The following is a 23158-nucleotide window of genomic DNA, read 5'->3' on the forward strand; positions in this document are numbered from 1 at the left end:
CGTTCAAAGAAATGCTCATTGGAGCTTCCTGGATTTTGGATTTTTGGATTTGAAATGCTTAACTGGTAAGTATAATATAAATATTCCAATACCCCCCCCCCCGCAAAAAAAAAATCCCAAATCTGAAACATTTTTGGCCTCAAGTATTTCGGATAAAGGATACTCAACCTGTGTCAGTTTGCTCGGACTGCCGTAACAAAGTACCACAGCGAGGGTGGCTTAAACAGCACAGTTGGATTTTCTCACAGCTCTGGAGGCTTAGAAGTCTAAGGCATGGGTATGGCTGGTTTCTGCTGAGGCCTCTCTCCTTAGCTTGTAGATGGCCACCTTCTGCCTGTGTCTTCACATGGTCTCTTCTCTGTGTGTATGTGTCCCCAACTCCTCTTCTTATAGGGATTCCAGGCGTATTGGATTAGGGCCTGCCGTAATGACTTCATTTTACCTTAATTATCTCTTTAAAGGCCCTATCTCAAAATACAGCCCTATTCTGAGGTCATGGGGGTTAGGACTTCAAACTATGAATTTGTGGGAGGGGGTGGGTGGTGGGGGGAAATGGAACACTGGGGAACCAGCCTGTTTCTCTTCTTCTTCTTCTTCTTTTTTTTTTTTTTGAGACGGAGTCTCGCTCTGTCGCCCAGGCTGGAGTGCAGTGGCGCGATCTCGGCTCACTGCAAGCTCCGCCTCCCGGGTTCACGCCATTCTCCTGCCTCAGCCTCCCGAGTAGCTGGGACTACAGGCGCCTGCCATCACGCCCAGCTAATTTTTCTATTTTTAGTAGAGACGGGGTTTCACCGTGTTAGACAGGATGGTCTCAATCTCCTGATTTTGTGATCCGCCTGCCTTGGCCTCCCAAAGTGCTGGGATTACAGGCGTGAGCGCCCCGCCTCTCTTCTTTTTTATCTCCTGCCTGCACTGTCACAGTAAGTTAATAAAGTCTGGGTTGGTGCTTCATTTGGACTCATTGTCTTAATTGACCGCTTTAACAGCTGGAAGCTCAACAGAGGCTGGAAGACTGACTTTTGAGGTGATTCTTAAAGTAGATTCCAATCAACTAATAAGAATGGTGCTGCCTGGAGACAAGCGTGCCCACGCACTTGTGGGTAATGTCCATTCACTTCTATATTTAGCAAATATTTATTGGCATCTACTATGTGCCAGGTATAGGGGATGGTGATATAAGGGGCTGGAAGTACAGTTACAAGGCAGAAAAGGCCCCTGTCCTCACTGAGCTAACCTCCCATGGGGAGAATGTAGCCATTGAGTAAATATAATAATTGTAGGTTGTTATTTTGCCTTAGAGAGAATAAACAGGATTCTGTGATAAAAATTAAAGAGGAGATGATGGCCAGGGTGCAGTGGCTCACGCCTGTAATCCTAACAGTTTGGGAGGCTGAGGCGGGCAGATAGAGAGAGAGAGAGAGAGAGAGAGAGAGAAAAGAAAAGAAAGAAAGGAGATGATGTTGGTGCAGAAACCTGAGTAACCTGAGGGTTGAGAGGAAGGCAGCCTCACAACGAGGTTGGGAGAGGGCGACCCCGGAGGCCTGAGGCCCCTGAGGCGGGAACATGCTTGGTGTGTTCCAGGAACTCAGAAAGCCACATGACTGTTGTTGTTACACGTTTTGAATGTTGTCCCTGAGTGAGACCTCTGTGGTCTTTCTAGAATTTATACATATTTCATTTTATTTTTGTATGTATTGATACCCTTTCTGGTCCTCAAAAATATTTAAGTGAGTGATAAAACTAAAAAGCTGAGATGAGGGAATTGGGAATGTGGGAAAAGAAAGCAGGAAAAAGTGTAATTGTTTCATAAAGGGGTTAAAATAATAACTGAAATAGAACTGAGAGGGAAAAACCTGGTTTGAGGAATGAGTCAGGTTGGGGTCAGACTATCTCCTTGAGGAAGGTGTCTGGTTCTCATAGATCAGTAGTTGATGGTTGATTGTGTAAACTACCAGGAAAGACCTCTTTCATAAATCTAGGCTAAGAGGAAGTACTTTGGGTTTGGGGTATTAATTGGGCAGGCCTAGATGTGGCCTGGCCCACATCGTAAACTTGCGTTTGCCTTGGAGCAGATGACTTACATATCATTAAAGCTGCCAAACACCCCACTGACAGTAATGTCAGAGGCGTTCGAACTAGAGAGACTCCATCTTGAGTGACAGCTAGGAAAATAAGGCTGGGACGTGCTGGGCTGCATTCCCAGAAAGCTAGGTATTCCTAGCCTGGAGATGCTTACAGTTAGGGGAATAGATTGATAATGTTTACTAAGCAGACCCAGACTTGGGAGTGTCCTAATATCCCGATATCTTGAGAACAAAGGCATTCCTAATTTTGCTTTAAAGATAATAATATTGATTCTCGCAAAATATAGTAATTACGAAAATTAATCCTTTATCACAAACCCTTGCAGCAGAGCACATCTCCCCATGATCTTTTTTTATCCTATATAAAATATTTTATTTATCCTTACCTAAAGATCCATGATCTTTTTTTGTCCTTACCTTACCTAGGTAAGACATGTTCCTCCTCTTACTTTCGGGAATGCCCTACTCTGTTTATGGAGTAGCTGTTCCTTCACCACATTACTTTCTTAATAAACTTGCTTTTGCTTCGCACTGAATTCTTTCTTGCACGAGATCCAAGAACCCTCTTGGAGCCTGGATTGGGCCCCCTTTCCTGTAACAGTAACATGCCAACACTACACATAGGGAACAGGAAAACAGCGAGAGAAGTAGAAGGAAGAGGATTGCATGGAAACCGTTGAAAAATTGGGCTTTAAGCCTTCCAGAAAGAACTTCTTGAGTTCTTTCAAGAGGGAACCAGTTGGTACCAGGAGCCTAAAGTAGATGTACAGTGTCATAATTAAGAGTATGGGCTTTGGAATTAATAGAGCTGGCTTTAAATGTATTCCTTCCTAAAGACATGACCTTGAGTGAGTTATTTAACCTTTATGAGACTTGGTTTCATCATCTGTAAAATGGGGACACCATACAGTTATTATGAGGATTACATGAGGTAAATCATAATGCATCTGGAACACAGTTAGTGTTTAATAAATGGTAACTTTTTTCTTTTCTTTTCTTTTTTTTTGAGGCACAATCTCACTCTGTCGCCTAGGCTCAAGTGTGGTGGCATGATCTCAGATCACTGCAGCCTCTACCTCCTGGGCTCAGGTGATCCTCCTACCTCAGCCTCCTGAGTAGCTGGAACTACAGGGGCGTGCCACCATGCCCAGCTAATTTTTGCAGTTTTTGTAGAGTTGGTGTTTCACCATGTTGCCCAGGCTGGTCTCAAACTCCTGGGCTCAATCTATCCTCTCGCCTCCGCCTCCAAAAGTGCTGGGATTACAGGCATGAGCCACCACGCCCTGTCATAAGTGGTAACTCTAATTAAATATTGTTGAGAAATCTATTTTGGTAAGAAAGTCAAAATAATAAGACATTGATAAAAGGGGTCAGATGTGATGAGGTGCAGAGATTAGGAGAATGAGGCATTGTTGCCTGGGAAACCTCTTTTTGAATGGAAATAAATCATAATGAAGAAATATATTGTGACCAAAAGAATAACTCTCATTTCCTCTTTCCTCTCTGATTTGGCCATGATAAGCAAGGAAGGTGAGTACCTGAGAAGTCTCTGAAACTGGTGAGACTCTGCCCAGAGATGGAAGAGCTGAGTTGGGCATGAGTGGAGCTTTCTGGCCAGAGCGGGCAAGTGGTCAGAAGTTAGGAGCTGAGAATAGGTTCTGGGGAGGCCCTGCTCATGGAACACATGGATTTCCATTAGGGTAGAAAAAGCGAGTCTAGATTTCATTAGACTGTGCTTTCTAATAGCTGAATTTAGTGACATAGGTATCAGTCTGCAATTACTGCCTTCCTTCCTGTGGTTGGTTAAACTTCTGAGTAACTAAATACAGTTTCTGCCATTTTAATTTATGAATCAAATCAACTAATACTGAGTGCCTACCCTGTGCCAGATACCAATCTAGGTTTATAGTAGTGAGCAAAATTGATGAAGCCCTGCCCTCAGGGCAGTTATAATCCAATAAAGAGGATAATTTAAAAGGGAAATGATTTGCAATTCCTGCTGAGGATGAAGAGAAGCGGGTAGGGGAATAGACACGGAGATAGAGGGCAGCACTGCTTTAGATGGAGTTGCTAAGGAAGACTGCCGAAAAGAGACTTCAGTCTGGGAGAAGCGTGTTCCTGGGAGAGCGAACAGCATGTGTAAAGACCCTGAGGCAGGAGCAGCCTTGGAGTGATTGAGAAACAGCCAGAGAGTCAGTGTGGGTCAAATGGAGTGAGTGGGGGAAAAGTGCGAGGTTGTTTCAAGCACATTTGTTTTAATCCTGATCAGAATGATCTAGCAGAAAGGAAGAAATGAGATGCAGTGGGGAGAGAGAGAGAGAGAGAGAGAGAGAGAGAGAGAGAGAGAGAGAGAGAGAGTGAGTGTCAGGGGACAGGAGCTTCTCCATACCAAGGGTAGGCAGGTATATGGGTACAGATGTTGTGAGGTTTGTAGATTAGGAAGATGAGCAAGTTAAGCAAATTCACGAGTTGAGGGGAAGGGGGTGGGAGTTTGAGGAGCAAGGAGAATGTGTGAAATAACTCTTCCAGGAGAGTGAAAGAGTAAATATAGTGAAATATTACATCAATATAGAAAAACACAGTTCTCAGTTGTCTATGGAGGGAGAAGACTAACAGCAAGCATCTTCCTTCCTAAAGGAAGCTTCTTTCTTCTTTTTCTAATTTTAGAGACAGCGTCTTGCTCTGTTGCCCAGGCTGGAGTGTAGTGATGTGATCATGGCTCACTGCAGCCTCAAACTCCTGGGCTCAAGGGAGCCTCAGCCTCCCAAGTAGCTGGGACTACAGGTGTGCACCACCATGCCCGGCTAATTTTTTTTTTTTCTTTTTTGTGGAGATGGGGGTATCACTTTGTTGCCCAGGCTGGTCTTGAACTCTTAGGCTCAAGTAATCCTCCCACCTTGGCCTCCCAAAGTGTTGAGATTATAAGTGTCAGCCACCACGCCTAGCTTAAAAATATCCTCCTTACCTGGTTGTGTCTGACTCACAGGCTGGTGGTGCCCAGCAGGGGAGATACATGTTTTCTGGCCAAGCCCAAATCTCTGTGGTGCCCAAATCTCTGAGGCACCTGCAGATTCAGATGCTACACCTCATACGGCTAGACAGCTATTCCCCCTCTTCCTTGTCTCTTGTCTTCCCTTCTCCAGCATCCCCTCTTGGGCTAATTCTCAGGTTCTATCTTGGCTCTACCACTTAGACCAATTGCTCCACCTCTTTGTGTCTGTTTCCCTCTCTATAAAAGGGTCTGATGCTTGTGTCTACCTTGTAGATTTGTCATGGAAATTGAGTTAATGCATATAAAGTGCAAGGGGCCACGTCTGGCACATGGATGTTTCTTTTTGTCATTACTACCATCAATGTAGCTACTTCTATGACTGCTGCAGCACCGTCTATGGCTAGTGGTGCACCCATATGTGCCAGTCGTCACTGCCTCTGAGGTTCCCAGACTGCAGTGGGCAGAAGAATCCTTTGGAGTGCTTTTATAAAATTCTGATGCCTAGCTCCCACTAGAGATGCTGATTCTAAGTCCAGAAGCGTCTGCATTTCCAGCAAGCACTCCAGTGGTTCCAATGGTGGTATGATCACACCACCTGGTGTCTACTTCATGGATGACATCTCATTTAATCTTCAAACCACTGCATAAGATAGGCAGTATTAACCCATTATAATAAAGAGAAAATGGAGCTCAAGGGAGTCTACATAATTCAACTAACGTTCCACAGCTGTGACTGGTAGCCATCAGGATTTGAATTTCCATCTATTCTACTCCAAAATGTAGAGTAGTTAAATGAGTTAAAAGGAATGAGTTGAAATGAATTCAAAGGACTCCCCCACCTAGAATTTGGAGTTTTGCAGACAATTGCTTAACTGCTTCTTTTTAAAAAGGGGTGTGTCCAACATGGCACATGTATACATATGTAACAAACCTGCATGTTGTGCACATGTACCCTGGAACTTAAAGTATAATAATAATTTAAAAAAAGGGTGTGTGTGTGTGTGTTTAAATACCTGGAACCAACTTTGAGTCCCTTGTTTTATCTCTCTCTCAAATCCCTATCTCTAGGAACCAGGCACATTAGAGACGTCATCTTCCACCCCCTGGTGCCATGAAACCTTGTGTGTGGGAGTCACAGAGCTGGGTGTTCACCACTCACCCCAGTATATTTAGGAAACATTCAGGAAATTCACAGAACACTTGCCCAAATCTTCAGTAACCACACCTAAATGCCTTTGTGACTCTCAAAAGGGAGAATGCTCTGAACAAGGTCTTTGCAAAGGAGCAATTCCAAGTTAGGAAGGGAGCCCAGGATGTCCTATACATCAGGCCTCCAGCTGGCTTGGGTTTGGGCACTTGAGACACCATGGCCTCCGGAACCTTAGTGAGTGATGGCTATAGGAGCAGAGGTTCGTGGAAACATGAATGTGGTAATTTGTAGTGGGGCTGTTGATGGATGAACGTTGGTTAAATGCTTATCTTGCCGGGCTTTTTGTGCCTGCCACAAGGGCGTGCATCTGAACCTCTGCCAGACAGATTTCTCTCCCCAGCTGGGTCTCTTCCCATACATCTGATAGTGGGCAGGTGTATGGAGAGTCATATAATTGTCATTCCAGGGCTGTTTCACACCGTCCAAATCTAAGACAGCACCTTTTGATGTAGCTCACAAGAGCAGCTTGGCCAGGAGGAAAGTGTTCCAGGCCATAAGTAACATTATCAGGCACACACGCAGTTCCTGGCCCCAGCACGACCTAGCTGTGTGGTTTGAGATGAAGCACTTCACCTCTTTGAGCTGTTTCTTCAACTTTAAGTTTTGAATACTTTGATATAAAGTTCACAGTGTTCTGGAGATTAAGCAAAGTAAAGCACAGTGTTCCTTTGCTGGGCTCCCACACCCCAGTGCTAGCTTGCCCCAGCATCTTTCGGTAATGTGCAGTGGTTGAGTTACTTCTCTTGTCTCCCACTAACTTTCTTTAGGGACAGATCCAGCTCTTAGTGTTTGTTTGTTTGTTTGTTTTTACCACAGTATCTAACATAGTGCTCTACCCATGGTAGGTAATTTGGATAAGTTGAATAAATGAATGAATGTTCAAACAAAACCCCCCAGAAACTATGTTAGGGAGCACTGCTATAATCATCCTCTAGCTTCTTGGAGGAATATAGTATTTACATTGTGAATTCTAAAGTATTACACGTGGAAGGCTTTTTAGTTAAGAAAGATCATAAAAAATGTTAGGAACTACGAGAGACTACTTTTTTCCATCCTTCTGAAAAAGGGTAGGTCATTCTGTGGGCTTCTGGTTTATTCTCTGGAGACTGCCAAATTTGGAGCTCAACTCTGCTTAGTTGTTTATGGGAACAGTCCTATCTCCTTTCTTCATAGCCCCTTCCATTACATTTTCTGTTTCCCATCTGAATAGGCTAATAATATAATAGCCTTGGTGCAATTCCAAGTGTGAGTCCCTTGTTCTGTTTATCTTTCAGTGTTCTCATCTCTCTGTCTAGAATGGCATTTGGTACAGAGTAGATGATCATCATAGGTTTGTTGCATGGATGGATGAATAATTGAACATGGGAGTTCTCTGTTCCTTTTCTTCTCTGACTTCTATCAGTTTTTGTCCTGCTTTATTTATTTATGGGTGTTTTAAAAATATCGGACGTCAGGCACGGAGTTAGATTATGGATTAGTCATAACACTCAGTTTATGAGATATTTATATACACAAATATATATTCCATACATCTGCCCACTACCAGATGTATGGGAAGAGACCCAGCTCGGGAATATATTATCATTACATACACACACACACACACACAGAGAGAGACATATATGCACATATATATATACACATACATACATATATACACACATATATATGCACATATATATATACACACACACATATGCACACACACATACACATATATTTGTGACAGGGTCTCACTCCATCACCCAGGCTGTAGTGCAGTGATGCAATCATGGCTCACTGCAGCCTCGACTTCCCAGGCTCAGGTAATCCTTCCACCTCAGCTTCCCAAGTAGCTGGGACGCATGCCACCATGCCCAGCTAATTTTTGTATTTTTTGTAGAGACGGGGTTTCACCATGTTGCCCAGGCTGGTCTTGAACTCCTGAGCTCAAGCAGTCCTCCCACCTTGGCCTCCCAAAGTGCTAGGATTACAGGTGTGAGCTACCGTGCCTGGCCTATATATGTATTTTAAATAGTAATAAGCATTCATGAACTTGCTACCAAAACCAAACATAGAGCCTGGATAATAATTTATGTCTAAATGTATGGTCCACCCACCCCCATTCCCTCTGTCTCTTACATTCTGGGGAAATAATCATCCCAAATCTTTTATTAATACTTTGCTTTTTTAGTATAGTTTTTATTACATCTGTATGTATTTCGAAAAAGTAGGTGCTTTTTATTTTGCTTGCTCATAACTTTATAAAAAGTATATCATGCTTTTTTCACTTAATATTATATTGCTGAGATTCATCAATATTGTTTCATCCATATTGTTTCATTGTATATATTCATTTACTCATTATTGCTTATATAGTTATTAATTGTGTGAATATACCACTGTTAGTTCATCCACCCTCCTGTGGCTGGGCAATTAGGTTATTCCCAGGATTTTGCTCTTATGAACAGTGCTGCTGTGAATAGTGTTGAATATAATACCATCAAATTTGTGCAAGAGTTTCTTTTTGGTTTATGAGTTTGAGAGTAGAATGCCGTATCATAGGAAATGTGAATTTCAACTTTAGGTGGTAATACTAAAACAGTTTCCAAAGTTTTTGTACCAATTTATTCTCCTACTATGTCTTTTCTAACTCTGGTTATCATCAAACTTTAAACTTGGGTCTACTGAATACGTATAAAATAATATTGCATTGTGGTCTGCCTTGATCACTAATGATGGTGATGGTGAACATTTCTTGAAATGCTTATTATGTTTATTGTGTTTATATGTGTTTCCTCTTCTGTGAAATGCCTACTTTTGCCCATTTTCCCATTGAACTATTTATATTTTTCTTATTGATTTGTAGGATTGTTAGGAATTTGGTATGTAATTCTGATGAGAGTTCTTCGTTGATTTTAAGTTCTTTGATCAGTTATTGATTCTTGTGTAATAAACTACCCCCAAAACTTAGGGGCTTAAAACAACAACAGTTTTGGCCAGGTGCGGTGGCTCACGCCTGTAATCCCAGCACTTTGGGAGGCCGAGGAGGGCGGATCACCTGAGGTCAGGAGTTCGAGACCAGCCTGACCAACATGGAGAAACCCCATCTCTACTAAAAATACAAAATTAGCTGGACGTGGTGGCACATGCCTGTAATCCCAGCTACTCAGGAGGCTGAGGCAGGAGAATCACTTAAACCCTGGAGGCAGAGGTTGCAGCGAGCCAAGATCACACCATTGCACTCCAGCCTGGGCAACAAGAGCGAAACTCCGTCTCAAAAAAAACAAAAACAAAAACAGTTTTTTCTCTCACAATTCTGTGGGTTGACTGGGTTCAGCTGGGTGATTCTTCTGCTCCATGGGTTGTCAGTTGGTGTAACTCACTTAGTTGCATTCAGCTGGTGGCTAGGATGGACTGGATGGCCTAAGAAGGCCTCGCTAACATACAAGGTAGCTTGGTGCTCTCCCATTTGTCCTCTCCAGTTGGCTATTTTGGACTTTCTCACAGAATGGTGATTCTGGGTGGTTGGACTTCTTGCCTGCTGGCTTCCAAGAGGAAGGAAGCAGAATCTTCTAGCCCTTTTAAGGCCTAAGCTTGAATGTCCCAGAATGACACATCTGCTATAACAAAGCAAACAATCAAGTCAGTCTGGATTCAAGAGCAGAGACTAGCCTCCAGGGCAAACAGCATCCACCTTTTGATGGGTGAAATGGCAGGCACAGAGAGAGAGAGAAGGAATTGATGGCAGTCATCGTTGGAGACTATTTATCACTTTTGCATTGTAAATATCTTCTAGTTTTAACTTTTCACTTTTTAAAGGTGTCTTTGATGAAGCAAACTTCTTTATACATATTTTATTTTATTTATTTATTTATTTATTTATTTTTCATAGAGACGAGGTTTCACTATGTTGCTCAGGCTGGTCACCAACTCCCTGGGCTCAAGGAAACAAAATTCTTTTTTTTTTTTTTGAGACAGAGTCTTGCTCTGTCGCCCAGGATGGAGCGCAGTGGTGCAATTTCAGCTCACTGCAACCTTCATCTCCCAGGCTCAAGCAATTCCCGTGTCTCAGTTACAGGCATGTGCCACCATGCCCAGCTAAAGGAAGCAAAATTCTTAATTTTAACATAGTCAGATTTATCCATCTCTTCTTTTGTAGTCAACGCTTTTTGTATCTTGGGTTAAGAAACCTTTCCTTGCTCTCAGTTCTAAAAGGTAGACACCTTTTTTTCTACTATGAGAGTTTGAAGTTTTATTTTTCACATATAAGTCCTTATTTCATCTGAAGTTGAATTGCATTTGTGACTTGAGTAGAACTCTGATTTTATTATTTCCCCCTGGATCTAGAATATTCCTTCCTTTCCCAGCGGTCTGACATACCACCTATGTTATATACTAAAGCTTCTTAAATGCATGGGCTGCCTGTTCTGTCCCATAGGTCTGTTTGTCTCATTTTGCCTTTCCTTAATTACAATAGCTTCATAAGAAGCCCCGATTCCTTGAAGGGCAAGTTTCCTCCTCCTGGTCTTCTTCTTCAGCAATATCTTGGTCCTTTAAAGTTTCATATAAATTTTAGAATTATCTTACTGTACTTTAAGAAAGTCCTTATTCAGGTTTTCACTGGCATAATATTGTCTCTATAGCTTAATTTGGGGAGAATTGGTAAGTTTTTGATATTATCTTCTAGCTAACTCTCCATTTATGTAGATTTTCAAAATTCTGTTAATACTGTTTAAAATTTTTATTTGTCAAATTTCTTTTGAGATACTTGATGCTCTCTGAGACTATTATAAATGGCATTTTCTCTTTAATTAAATTTTCTAGTTGTTTGCTGCTATTCTACAGAGATGCAATGACTTTTGTATTTTAATGTCACATCCAGCTACCTTGCTAAAAATCTCCCAGTATTTCTAAAATTCTCTTTAGCAGATATATTTGGGTCTTTATTTTCTTTTTTTCTCTTTTTTTTTTTTTTTTTTTTTTTTCAGAGTCAAGTTCTCACCCTGTTGCCCAGGCTGGAGTGCAATTGTGTGATCATAGCTCACTATACTACAGCCTCAAGCTCCTGGGCTCAAGCAATCCATCCCAGTCTCCCAAGTAGCTGGGACTGCAGACACATACCACCACACCTGGCTAATTAAAAAAAAAATGTTTTTCTTGCTATGTTGCCCAGGCTGGTTTCAAACTCCTGGCCTCAAGTGATCCTCCTGCCTCAGCCTCCCAAAGTGCTGGGATTACAGGTGTAAGCCACTGTGCCTGGCTTCATTTGGAGGTTTTTTCTTTTTTCTTTTTTTTTGAGACAGGGTCTTGCTCTGTTGCCCAGACTGGAGTCCAGTGGTATGATCTTGGCTCACTGCAACCTCAGCCTCCTGGGCTCAAGCGATCCTCCCAACTCAGCTTCCCAAGTAGCTGGGACTACAGGCAGGCACCACCACACCCAGCTATTATTTTTGTATTTTTAGTAGAGACGGGGTGTCTCCATGTTGCCAAGCCTACTCTCGAACTCCTGGGCTCAAGCAATCCGCCCACCTTGGCCTCCCAAAGTGTAGGGATTACAGGCGTGAGCCACTGTGCCCAGCCTCATGTGGAGTTTTAATGTAAATAATTTTATCTTTAAATAAATAATAACAGTTTTATTTCCTTTATTCCAAATGTTATACATCTGTTTTTTTCTCCTGCCTTTAAAAAATCCTTCTTGTTCTTGTCTCTTGCCCATTTTTTACTTTCAATTCTTGTGGAAAACATCAGGTTGAGTCAGAAATAGCAGAGACTTATAAATATACAAGACCTTTTATTTTGTGTATGACCATGAAGCAGTAGAGTTGGTATAAGCGTCTGTTGGAAGATATGGCTACAGAAAAAATAAAGTGGCCTGTCCCAGTGATACTCACGGGAAGGAAAGAGCCTCCTCAATGATCTTCCATCTGAGAAGTCCCATGGATTCTTTTCTCTTCTGCTCCACAAGTTTGATTGTCTTTTCTTTCTTTCTTTCTTTCTTTCTTTTTTTCTGGTGAATTAGCCAGCCAGACTCAGTTTAGATGATCCCAATTTTGTTGGCAACATCCAAAGCACTGTAATCAGGAGCCAGTTGAACATATGCCTTCTTCTCTCCATCAGGCCTAATCAGGGTGTTGACTTTGGCCACATCAATGTCATAGAGCTTCTTCACAGCCTGTTTGATTTGGTGTTGGTTGGCTTTAACATCCACAACGAACACAAGTGTGTTGCTGTCTTCTATCTTCTTCATGGCGGACTCAGTGGTCAGCAGAAACTTGATGATAGCATAGTGGTCAAGCTTGTTCTCCTGGGGGCGCTCTGCCGAGGATATTTGGGCTGCCTCTGGAGTCGCCGTGTCGTGGGCCGCCGGAAGGTGGGTGACGTGCGGATCTTCTTTTTTTGTGTGGCTGTGGACACCTTTAAACACTGCCTTCTTGGCCTTCAAAACCTTCGTTTTGGCTTCAGCTTTAGGAGGCACAGGAGCTTCCTTCTTCGCCTTCGGCGCCATCTTGTGAAAAGACCGCAAGTTTGATTTTCAAAAGTATTGTCAGGTATTGCCCTTTTAAAAAGCCCCACGAGGTTGTCTTCTCTCAAAACCTTGTTGCTTGGTGCCAAGGCTTTACTTGCAGGATTAGTCATAACCTTGGCCTCCCTGAGAAAGTTCTTCAACCGCAAGTCTACTTATCTAGGTAGCATGTCCACGTCGACTTAATTCTCCATGAAGAGCTCAAGAAAAATGATTAAGAAGGCTGGATAGAGTTTTAACACTTAAGAAAGTCATTCTTCTGATTTTTTTTTTCACTTCTAGATCCACAGTCTGATTTCCTTTAGGGCACTACTAAATTCTTTTTGATTCTTCATATAGGTTGATTTGCAGTAAATATGACATTGAGATGTAAGGTAAAAATTACTGAAAGTTCAGGTGTAAAACAAATGAAAGAAAAGAGAAGGAATATTTTAATAAAACGATTTGAATAAAAAATTTTCACCGTGACCGTTTAAGAGTAACTTAAAGAAGCCAAACTTTCTAATTATTAATTTTTAAATATATTATTAAATTTTTAGAATAAATTTTTCTTTCTTTTTAAAGTCAATGTTTAAACTGATCTTTTTATTTTTCAAACAGAAAGTGTATGTTACACTTTTGCTTGTTAATGTTTAACTTAAGCTTGTGGACTCTTTGTTAGAAATTATTTTATATGGCAAAAAATTTATCACCTAAACTTGGCTAATACAAAGTTAATCCAGAAAAACCATCATCTAGGGCATTACTGGTTTGACAAGTTGTTTTTGTAGATTCTTTGCTGTCTGTCAAGGTTTTTTCCAATAGTCTTTAGAAATAAACAGAAAGTTTGACTCATTTTTATTACCTGGGCAAAGCTCGCTCCTTGGAATTCACCTTTAACTTATGTATCTGTTATATCAGTCAGACTTCCAAATGTCAGTGTTGACACTAGCCTGTGATGCTGTCTTGCCTATACACTTATTTTTTAAATATGTGCTTTCAAATTATTTATTGCTCAGACTTGAAATATATATTTGATATATATAGTTTTTAGTGCCTACTAATTGTGAGATCAAGGGCTAACGTGAGTGCTAAAGCTCCTGAGCCTGTGTTCTTACCTAGTCTGCTGAGTGACATGGACAGGAGCTGCAGAGGGACTGGTATATCAGCAGAAAGGCTAAGATGATTCTAAATGAAAGAGGCCTTCAGGCTACTGTGAAGGCTACCATTTAAAACAAATTACAGGAAATAACGTATGTTAGTGATTATGCATGGATGTATAATAAACCAGAGTTGTAGCTGTTAGAGAGTTACAGGGTAGTGTTAACTTGTTATCCCTGGACTCTGGACTTAGGTCCTGATTCTACCATTGACCAGTGGTGTGGTTCTTGGGAAAATTACTTAACATTCCACTCTCTTTCCTCATCTGTAAAATAGAGGTGATAATAATAATCTTAGTATGAAAATATAAACTGGGTGGTGCCCAGTGCATAATAGGTGCCCTACAAATCTTCATCTTAATTATTATTATTACTTTGAAATTGAGAATCACTCTAACAACCTAGAAAGCACCTTCTGCATTCCTCACATCTATAATGTGGAGATGGAGATAAATATAAATCATAAGCATTCCCATTTTGGGGAGAGATTTTGCTTCTAGCCAGATGTAAATCTTCTAAACTTTGAGGAATAATAATTAAATTCCCTCATCAAATAACTAAATGTTCTGGTAAAATGTTCTCTAAGGAGAAATAAAGATCATAGAAGGGAAAATACTAATAGTAAATGTTTAGATGTCCTAGCTTAAAAATTACTCATAGCTGGGTGCGGTGGCTCATGCCTGTAATCCCAGCACTTTGGGAGGCCGAGGCAGGCAGATCACCTGAGGTCAGGAGTTCAAGACCAGACTGACCAACATGGAGAAACCCCGTCTCTAATAAAAGTACAAAATTAGCTGGGCATGGTGGTGCATGCCTGTAATCCCAGCTACTCGGGAGGCTGAGGCAGGAGAATCGCTTGACCCTGGGAGGCGGAGGTTGCGGTGAGCTGAGATCATGCCATTGCACTCCAGCCTGGGCAACAAGAGTAAAACTCCGTCTCAAAAAAAAAAAAAAAAAAAAGTTATTCATTAAGCACCATATTATGACAATGCATTTTATAGAAAGAATCAACATTTTTGAGAAATGGCTGATGGAATTATTCCTTGGTTGAGTTTCTAGGGGGTGCAAGGCAGTGTGTTGGGTTGAAGTGATAGAGGGAAGAGCAGGAAACACATGACCTCCGACCTCAGGAAGTGGCGGGGCCACATACACCCAAGGCGCTGCTTCTGAGTTATAGAACCATTTTTGTATAATGTCGAAAGATAAAGATCTACACAGATACCTCACCATGCATGAAAGAACCATGAGTTGCATACTAGATGAAAACATGTGGTGACACCTTTGGTTACATACCAGGATCAAATTTCTCTCTGAACACTTAAGAATTAACTTCTAAGATGCTGGCTAGGGGCAGAGCTATCTCTTTGTCACAGCACATTCCTTGGGAGGCTGTGGGTATAAGTTTGCCTCTTTGTCCCCCTCCTATGTGATGGTTATACTCTAAGAGCATTTAGTTTGGGAGCAGATAGTTCAGTATGTGAAGTCCATCCCTGGGAAGCATGATCCTCTGACCCACTTAAAATACATTCGACATAGAAGAAAGGCCTATGTTCAGGTTTTAGATAGTAAATGGCTGCAAAACTATGCAAAAACCAAACCAAAACAAAAACCAGAATCAAAAGAATATGCCTAGCAAGAAAGAGTAATTCAATAAGAAGTTAGAGATTATAATACCAAACAGATTATCACCACAGGTAAAAATGGATCCCCATTTACTTACTGAATTCTCAGTGCTGGTATTCACAGCCAGCCACATCTCTCCATGTACCTGGCAAGTCTTGTCTCTCAATGCTTGTCCTCAGAGGTGAAACCAGACCAGCCGGCCCCTGTGCCTTTGCTCGTGCTGGTTCCTCTACCTGGAATGCTTTCCCTGTTTGTGCTCACTGCCACTTACCAAAGTCCTATCCATCCTCCCAGGCACTGGACATGCCTTCTCTTTCACCATGGAATATCTACCGCCATTGGCCACAGCCATCTACTCCATGGAGGCACTTGCTGTACACCCCTTCCCTGATGGTTGTTTGGATCCTTGATGCGCCACTGGGACTGTGGGGAGGGATCTTTTTTGTACCCCAGTGCCGCACACAGAATTGCACAGAGGATGACTTAATGAGTGAAGTGGATTTGTTGAAGTGAAAACCTCTTTTCATCCCAAATACAACAGGCTCTTCTTGAAGTGTTGTATGAAACAAAAACATAGCTGTAAAGATGGAAGATAAATAGACCCCATATCCTAAAAACACCATAATCAGAGGCATAAATCGGTGATAAGGTTTAAGATAAATGAAAAAGAGAAAGCCTTACTACTGTCTTCAGAATACATTCCAGTGAATTTTAACAGCTGACGTCTCTAAGCTGTATAAGATAGTCTTTGTTTGGTTCCCTGTATTTGCTATATGGATAAGAAAAAATTACTTGAAAGTAAAAAAATAAAAAACAAAAAACAAAAAAAACCCACTTTTTTTTTTTCAGGGCCAGTTCTGTGACTATTGCAATTCTGAAGACCCCAGGAAAGCACATCCTGTCACCAATGCCATCGATGGATCTGAACGTTGGTGGCAAAGCCCTCCCTTGTCGTCAGGCACACAGTACAACAGAGTCAACCTCACCTTGGATCTGGGGCAGGTGAGCTACACTTTTAACTGGAATGAGAACATGAGCTTAGATCACTGTTTCTATGGGGATTTCTGATATAATAATTATTGTAAAAAAAACAAACTTCAGTTTTAATCCCCTAATCATTGTTAAACCTGTTACATTAATATTTGCTTCCCTTAAACCCAGAATAGGCCAGGCACAGTGGCTCATGCCTGTAATCCCAGCACTTTGGGAGGCCGAGGTGGGTGGATCACTTGAAGTCAGGAGTTTGAGACCAGCCTGACCAACATGGTGAAACCCCATCTCTACTACAAATACAAAAATTAGCCGGGTGTGGTGGTGGATGCCTGTAATCCCAGCTACTTGGGAGGCTGAGGCAGGAGAATTGCTTGAACCTGGGAGGTGGAGGTTGCGGTGAGCCAAGATCGCGCCACTGCACTCCAGCCTGGGCAACAGAGAGAGACTCCATCTCAAAACAAAAACAAAAACAAAAACAAAGCTCGGAACAGTGCCTGGCAGCATGCAGATAGATGCCCATCCCTGTCTATTAAATGAGATTAAAAAATAATTGTAAATAGTTTCATTGGCAAAGATATTTTTATTATTATTTTTAATTGTGGTAAAAGAGACACAACATAAAATTTGTCATCCTAACAATTTTTAAGTATATGGTTCAGTGGCATTATGTACATTGGCATCATTGTGCAACCATCGCCGTCATCCATCTCTAGAACCCTTTTCATCTTGCAAAACTGAAACTCTGTTCCCATTAAACAGCAACTCCCCATTCCCCTTTCTCCTGCCGCTCGCAGCCAACATTCTACTTCTCTTACTGTGAATTGACAACTCTAGGAAGCTCATATAAGTGGAATCATATAGTATTTGTCTTTTTGTGACTGGCTTCTTTAACTTGGCATGATTTTTTAAGGTCTTGAAAACATCAGGGAAAGTGAAAGAAGCTAGAAATAAAAGACTATCTTATATGATTCCATTTATATGGAATGTCCTGATAGGCAAATCTATAGAGAGAAAAGTAGCTTAGTGGTTGTCTAGGGCTAGGGGTTTTGGAGGAAATTGGGGCGTGACTAATAATAGGTATGTCTTTGGAGAGAGGGTGATGAAAATGTTCTAAAATTGATTATGATGATGGTTGGACAACTCTGTGAATATGCCAAAGACCTTTGGCATGTACATTTTAGATGGGTGAACAGTATGGTATGTGAATTGTATCTCAATAAAACTGTTAAAAAAAAAAAAAGGATTCATGGAGTGTTTCAAGAAAAAAAAAAGGAGGGAGAAAATGACTGTGTCAAATACCATTGATAAGCCAAATAACAAAACACTGATAACTGACCAGCAAATGACCATTGGATTTGCCAGTGTGGAGATCACTGGTGACTTTGATAAGAGAGAATTGAAAAGTTAACTGTAGGGAAATTAAGAGAGAATGTGAGAGGAATTGAAGCACCTAATACAGAAATCAATTTTAAGAGTTCTGCTCAATGGGGCAAAAAGAAATGGAGGAGAATCATTGAAAAGCCAGGTAAAGAGAAGATTTCTTTGTTTATGATAGAGATAGCAACATGCTTGTGTGCTTGTGTGCAGATGGTAACGTAAACAGGAAGAAGACTGTAGCTATTATTAGAATATTTTCATAACTGAGTTTGTTATGTTGATACTAATACTAAAACTAATGCTAATACTAATATTAATGTTTATACTATTCTTTTTGCTGGGAACAGTTAAGCATATAGTACAGTTCATATAAAAAATACTACTTGAAAGAAAGAAAAAGGTAAATGCATCCCATAGCATAGAAATCGAATGATACTGAGATTTCTTAGAATGAATGTGTTCTTTTCATTTTGATTGGGCAGTTTTGTGACAGAAGGGCTTTCAACCTCTTTAGTCCATGTGTTGTGCTAAATTAGACCTCTCCTGAGAATATTTTCACCATTAATTTGTGTCTGCAGGAATTCACAGAGAGCCTTCATGGTTCAAAAGACTCTATAAGCCTCCTTTCAACTATAAGTTAGTCTTATCCCTCTGATACCTAACCACTAGCATTCATTCAGTAGCTTCTGACAATACTAACCAAGAATTACCTACCATATCGATTTTTTTTTTTAGACAGGGTCTCACTCTATTGCTCAGGCTGAAGTGCAGTGGTGCAATCTCGGCTTACTGCAACCTCTGCCTCCCACGCTCAAGTGATTCTGGTGCGTCAGCCTCCCAAGTAGCTGGGACTACAGGCATGTGCCACCACGCCTGGCTAACTTTTTGTATTTTAAGTAGAGACAGGGTTTCACCATGTTGCCCAGGCTGGTCTTGAATTACTGAGCTCAGGCAATCCGCCCACCTAGGCCTCCCAAAGTACTAAGATTACAGGCGTGAGCCACCGTGACTGGCCTATATCGCTTATTTAACTGAGGGTTTTTATAGTTAACAGGGAATTTTAATCCTTCAAAATGACCCATACTGAACTTACCCATGTCTGCTGGCTTGTTCTTTTTTCTTTAGAACTTTTTTTTTTAAACCTACTTTAAAAGCCTCCTTTTGATGTACTGAAAAATTCCCTAATTAAGACAATTAAGAAAACATCAACATAGGAACAGTTCAGTACTTTGCTGGTTGCTGACAAACATGAGTCATGGCATGCATATTCATAAGGCCTGTGTCCACCCACCTGCTCTGCTCTGCGAGGCTGCTGAGAATGTGGGTTCTGGAGTCAGCCTGGCCAGTTTGTCCTGATTGCTCTGCTCACTTGCTGTGTGGCCTTAACAAATATATTTTTCTGCTCCCTGCCTCAGTTTCCTCATTTATAAAATGAGATAATTGTGCATCCCTCATAAGATTATTATGAGTTCTAAATGAGTTAATTGCTTCATTTAAAACTTCTTTAGAGCAGTCGTATTTTTTATTTAATAAAATAAAGTGAACTTTAATAAACTCTCATTAAAAAGAACAGACTGATCACATTTGTGCCTCTAGAAAACACTACCTATAATACTGTAGAAAATATTCTAAGAAAGTCTAGGAGCAGGAAAAGCACGATCAGTTATGTCAGACTGAAGACATTTCTTTCCTCTTCTGTGTTGGAGCATGACATGTTTTAACAAGCATGTTGTGTCTTGTAAGATTCCTATTTTTTGCCCCATTGGTAAGATCTGTGTTTTCTTCCTTTTGCTGGAATTAACCATGAGAATGTCACTGAGAGGTTAGATTTCATAATTAATAGTAACATTAAGACCTTAGAGGGAGAGAAGTGGGAATTTTGAGGCATGGTTGAGAAATAAAATACAGATCATAAATTTGTTACTACAAAATCACTTCTTTTCACCTGCTAAGAACTGAAATTTGATTTTGATGTGCTGTTGTCAATTTGACAGCTTATGCTGTTGTGAGGGTCTTGTTTTCTTTTAGACTAGTTGGTGTTTTTCATTGTTTTTTTTTTTGGCCAATAAGTTTGACAAATAAAAACATTACCTTCTGGACTTGATCTTTTTTTTTTTTTTTTTTTTTTTTTTGAGACAGAGTCTCACTCTGTCACCCAAGCTGGAGTGCAGTGGCGTGATATCAGCTCACTGCAACCTCCGTCTCCCAGGTTCAAGTGATTGCCTTACCTCAGCCTCCCAAATAGCTGGGATTACAGGTGCCCACCACCATGCCTGGCTAAATTTTTTTTTTTTTTTTTTTTTTTTTTTTAGTAGAGACAGGGTTTCACCATGTTGGCCAGGCTGGTCTCGAACTCCTGACCTCAGGTGATCCACCCACCTCGGCCTCCCAAAGTGCTGGGATTACAGGCATGAGTCACCGTGCCTGGTCCACAGACTTGATCTTAAAGGACAGTTTCCCCTTAAAACGTGGTAAATGTAGGACAGTTCTGTGAGTCACTAGAGGCATCATACTTTCTGGGGTTGTTCAAGTTCATTTAATTATACATTATGCAGTAGTTTCAGGCTATAGAATGAGAACACGATGTCTTTCAGGAAGCTTTTGTATCATCTGGCCAGATATAATGAGTTCATTTTTACATTTAAAGCATGTGGATGTCCAGTTTTTAAAAGGAGAATCTTTGGAATCTAGGAAGCTTTGTTCTGCCTGGATTCCTGGTAGGACATGGGCTTTGGAGATCTCTCCCGTGAGATCAGAAGGTGTAGTGGTGGGATCTACATATACACTCTGGACTTCCTCCAGAATCCAAACTCCAGAGTTCTGCTCTATGGGCTCCCTATGTTCACCCTCCAGCTCCCTCCCCAGGGTGAGGTATAGAGAAAAACATGAGGAGGTGGGTGTGGAGGGAGTTCCTATGGTCCATGACTTCAGCCCCCACAGAGCAAGCCTGACTCATTGTGTTCCAGGGAACAACAACAAAATTATCTGAAGAATTTTGAGGCTTGTATGCAATGTGTAATGTTTCCAAGAGTATTATTTTGTTATTTAAACCTGTTAGTAGTAAAAATAAACAAAGACAATCCCTCACCCCCAACATCAAGCCCTGAAAAGGACTGAGTGTTGGCTTCAGAGGACGGAGGTGTGAGGAGAGAAGGTGATGTTGCCCCTGCTCTGCAGGGCTGCGGGGGAGTGAGGCCTGGAGACAGCAGATGTGGCTGCAGGAGCAGAGCTGCTGAGATGGTCCTTTGGGCCTCGTAGAGGCAAAGGCTGTGATGTCCACAGCTCCCTGGTCCCCCTCTGAGTGGCAGCTGGGATGGATAGTTCCCACACCTGTTCCCTTGTCCCATCTCAAGGGCCTGCATCTGACTTTGCTTCCTGCCTGAAGGCTCTTTCTAGAGCCACAGAAGCTTCTAAAAGCTGTGTCTAGAGCAGCCTGCAAGCCCAGCACTTAATGCCCCAAGGGGCAATCCTCATCCCAAGAGGGATGGTAGTTGGTGGGAAAATACCGCATTTCCCTGCCTCTCAATGGGCCAGTTCTAAAGTGCCTTCTACATAATTCCTCAGAGTGTCCCTGGTGGGATGGAGCCGTGGTTGGGTTGCTCTGGTGGCAGCCTACTCATTAACACATTGATTTTTGGCTTTTCTCCCTCCCTTATGTTCCTCTCTTCCCAGTTTGTGCTTCTTGAGGTCAACTCTTAAATAAACTACCTCTACTCAAGTCTTTGCCTTAGTGCTTTAGAGAGGGCCCAAACTAAGACAGAAGAAAGAGAGTCCAGATGGACATAGTGGTTCATACCTGCAGCCCCAACCACTCAGGAGACAGAGGCACGAGGATCACTTGAGCACAGGAGTTAAATCCAGCCTGGGCAACTCAGTGAGACCCCATCTCTAAATAAATAAATAAACAAATAAGGAAAGGAAGCCTAGATTGAGACCCTGAAACCCCCTGCAGGTGTTAACACAGGCAAATACTATGAAAATGTTATTTAAAATGCAAAAAATAGAAAATTCAGAAATTGTTTCTAAAGCTCCAAGGTTAAATGTAATAGGGGAAACTGCATTATAAATTTTAAGGAAAAATATTAATAGGTCACAGGAGAAATGCCCCATTACTTTACCTTTCTAATTTTTCATGAATTCATCACAGACAGTGAACTCCCCAGGAGCCAGATGCAAATACAGGATCCAGTCATCTGAGAGTGAATTCAGTATGTAGTTGCATTCTAGAATCTTTTTTTTTTTTTTTTTTTTTCTGATTCCCTTCAACTTTTATGAGACTTTGGTGGGTGAATCCAAAACATTCTTTGTAGCTGACTCAGATGTGGAGGGAAGCCTGGGCTAGTTTCTGATACTTTTGGGGCTTGAGGACTTTGGAGATTAACTTGGCTCTACAGATGGTTGGCTGATGAGGTCACTAAGGAGGGTGACTCAGCTGGTTCCCCGGGTGGACACAGCCCAATCCAGAAGGTGGATGGCTCTTGGTTTTGACCCAGTCTTTCTGGATTCCTGAGGAATTGTGTAGACTATAAGCTTCAGGAGGCCAGGGACTATGTCTTGTTTTGTTCACTATGTTCCGTTCACTACATGATGTTTTGCTCCCAACATCTTGCACAGTGTTTAGCATACAATAGTTGTTTAATAAATATTTGCTGAGTTAATGTAGAATGAACCAAGGATGACTCAGCATCAGCCTGAACTTTCCCAGGGTATAGTAGTAATGGAAACATATTGCTGTGAGACCAAATCTCTGGGTGAGGGTGGAAGAGTTTTAGCTCTGTAATTAATTACGGTTCGTTCCATTTATGACACTTGAGTCTCTCTGCAACATTTTAAGAGTATTTTATAGCTATAACAAAATTAGAAAATACAGAAGATTATATTTAGAACAATTTTGCTATTAATAAATGGTGTTTTTTTGTTTTTGTTTTTGTTTTTTTTGAGATGGAGTCTCACTCTGTCACCAGGCTGGAGTGCAGTGGCGCAATCTCGGCTGACTGCAACCTCTGCCTCCCAGGTTCAAGTGATTCTCCTGCCTCAGCCTCTTGAGTAGCTGGGACTACAGGCACGGACCACCACACCCAGCTAATTTTTTTGTATTTTTAGTAGTGATGGGGTTTCACCATGTTGATCAAGATGATCTTGATTTCTTGACCTCGTGATCCACCCGCCTCGGCCTCCCAAAGTGCTGGGTTTACAGGCATGAGCCAATAAATGTGTTATTAATGAACATCATCA

The 23158-nt window shown here is 41.4% G+C and overlaps 1 protein-coding gene and 1 pseudogene across 7 annotated transcripts in view; one reads left to right on the top strand and one right to left on the bottom strand.

Annotated features, from left to right (window-relative positions):
- LAMA3 (laminin subunit alpha 3) overlaps positions 1–23158 on the top strand; it is a 267407-nt gene that overhangs the window by 8397 nt on the left and 235852 nt on the right. For all 7 annotated transcript variants that reach the window (XM_009433807.5, XM_054672139.2, XM_001156417.6 and 4 more), the window contains exon 2: positions 16403–16555. In XM_009433807.5, coding sequence (XP_009432082.3) covers positions 16403–16555 — 153 coding nt within the window. The remainder of the gene's footprint in view (positions 1–16402; positions 16556–23158) is intronic.
- LOC104003100 (large ribosomal subunit protein uL23-like) lies at positions 12213–12839 on the bottom strand (annotated as a pseudogene).

Source organism: Pan troglodytes, chromosome 17 (genome assembly GCF_028858775.2).
Source record: "Pan troglodytes isolate AG18354 chromosome 17, NHGRI_mPanTro3-v2.0_pri, whole genome shotgun sequence".
Classification (NCBI taxonomy): domain Eukaryota; kingdom Metazoa; phylum Chordata; class Mammalia; order Primates; family Hominidae; genus Pan; species Pan troglodytes.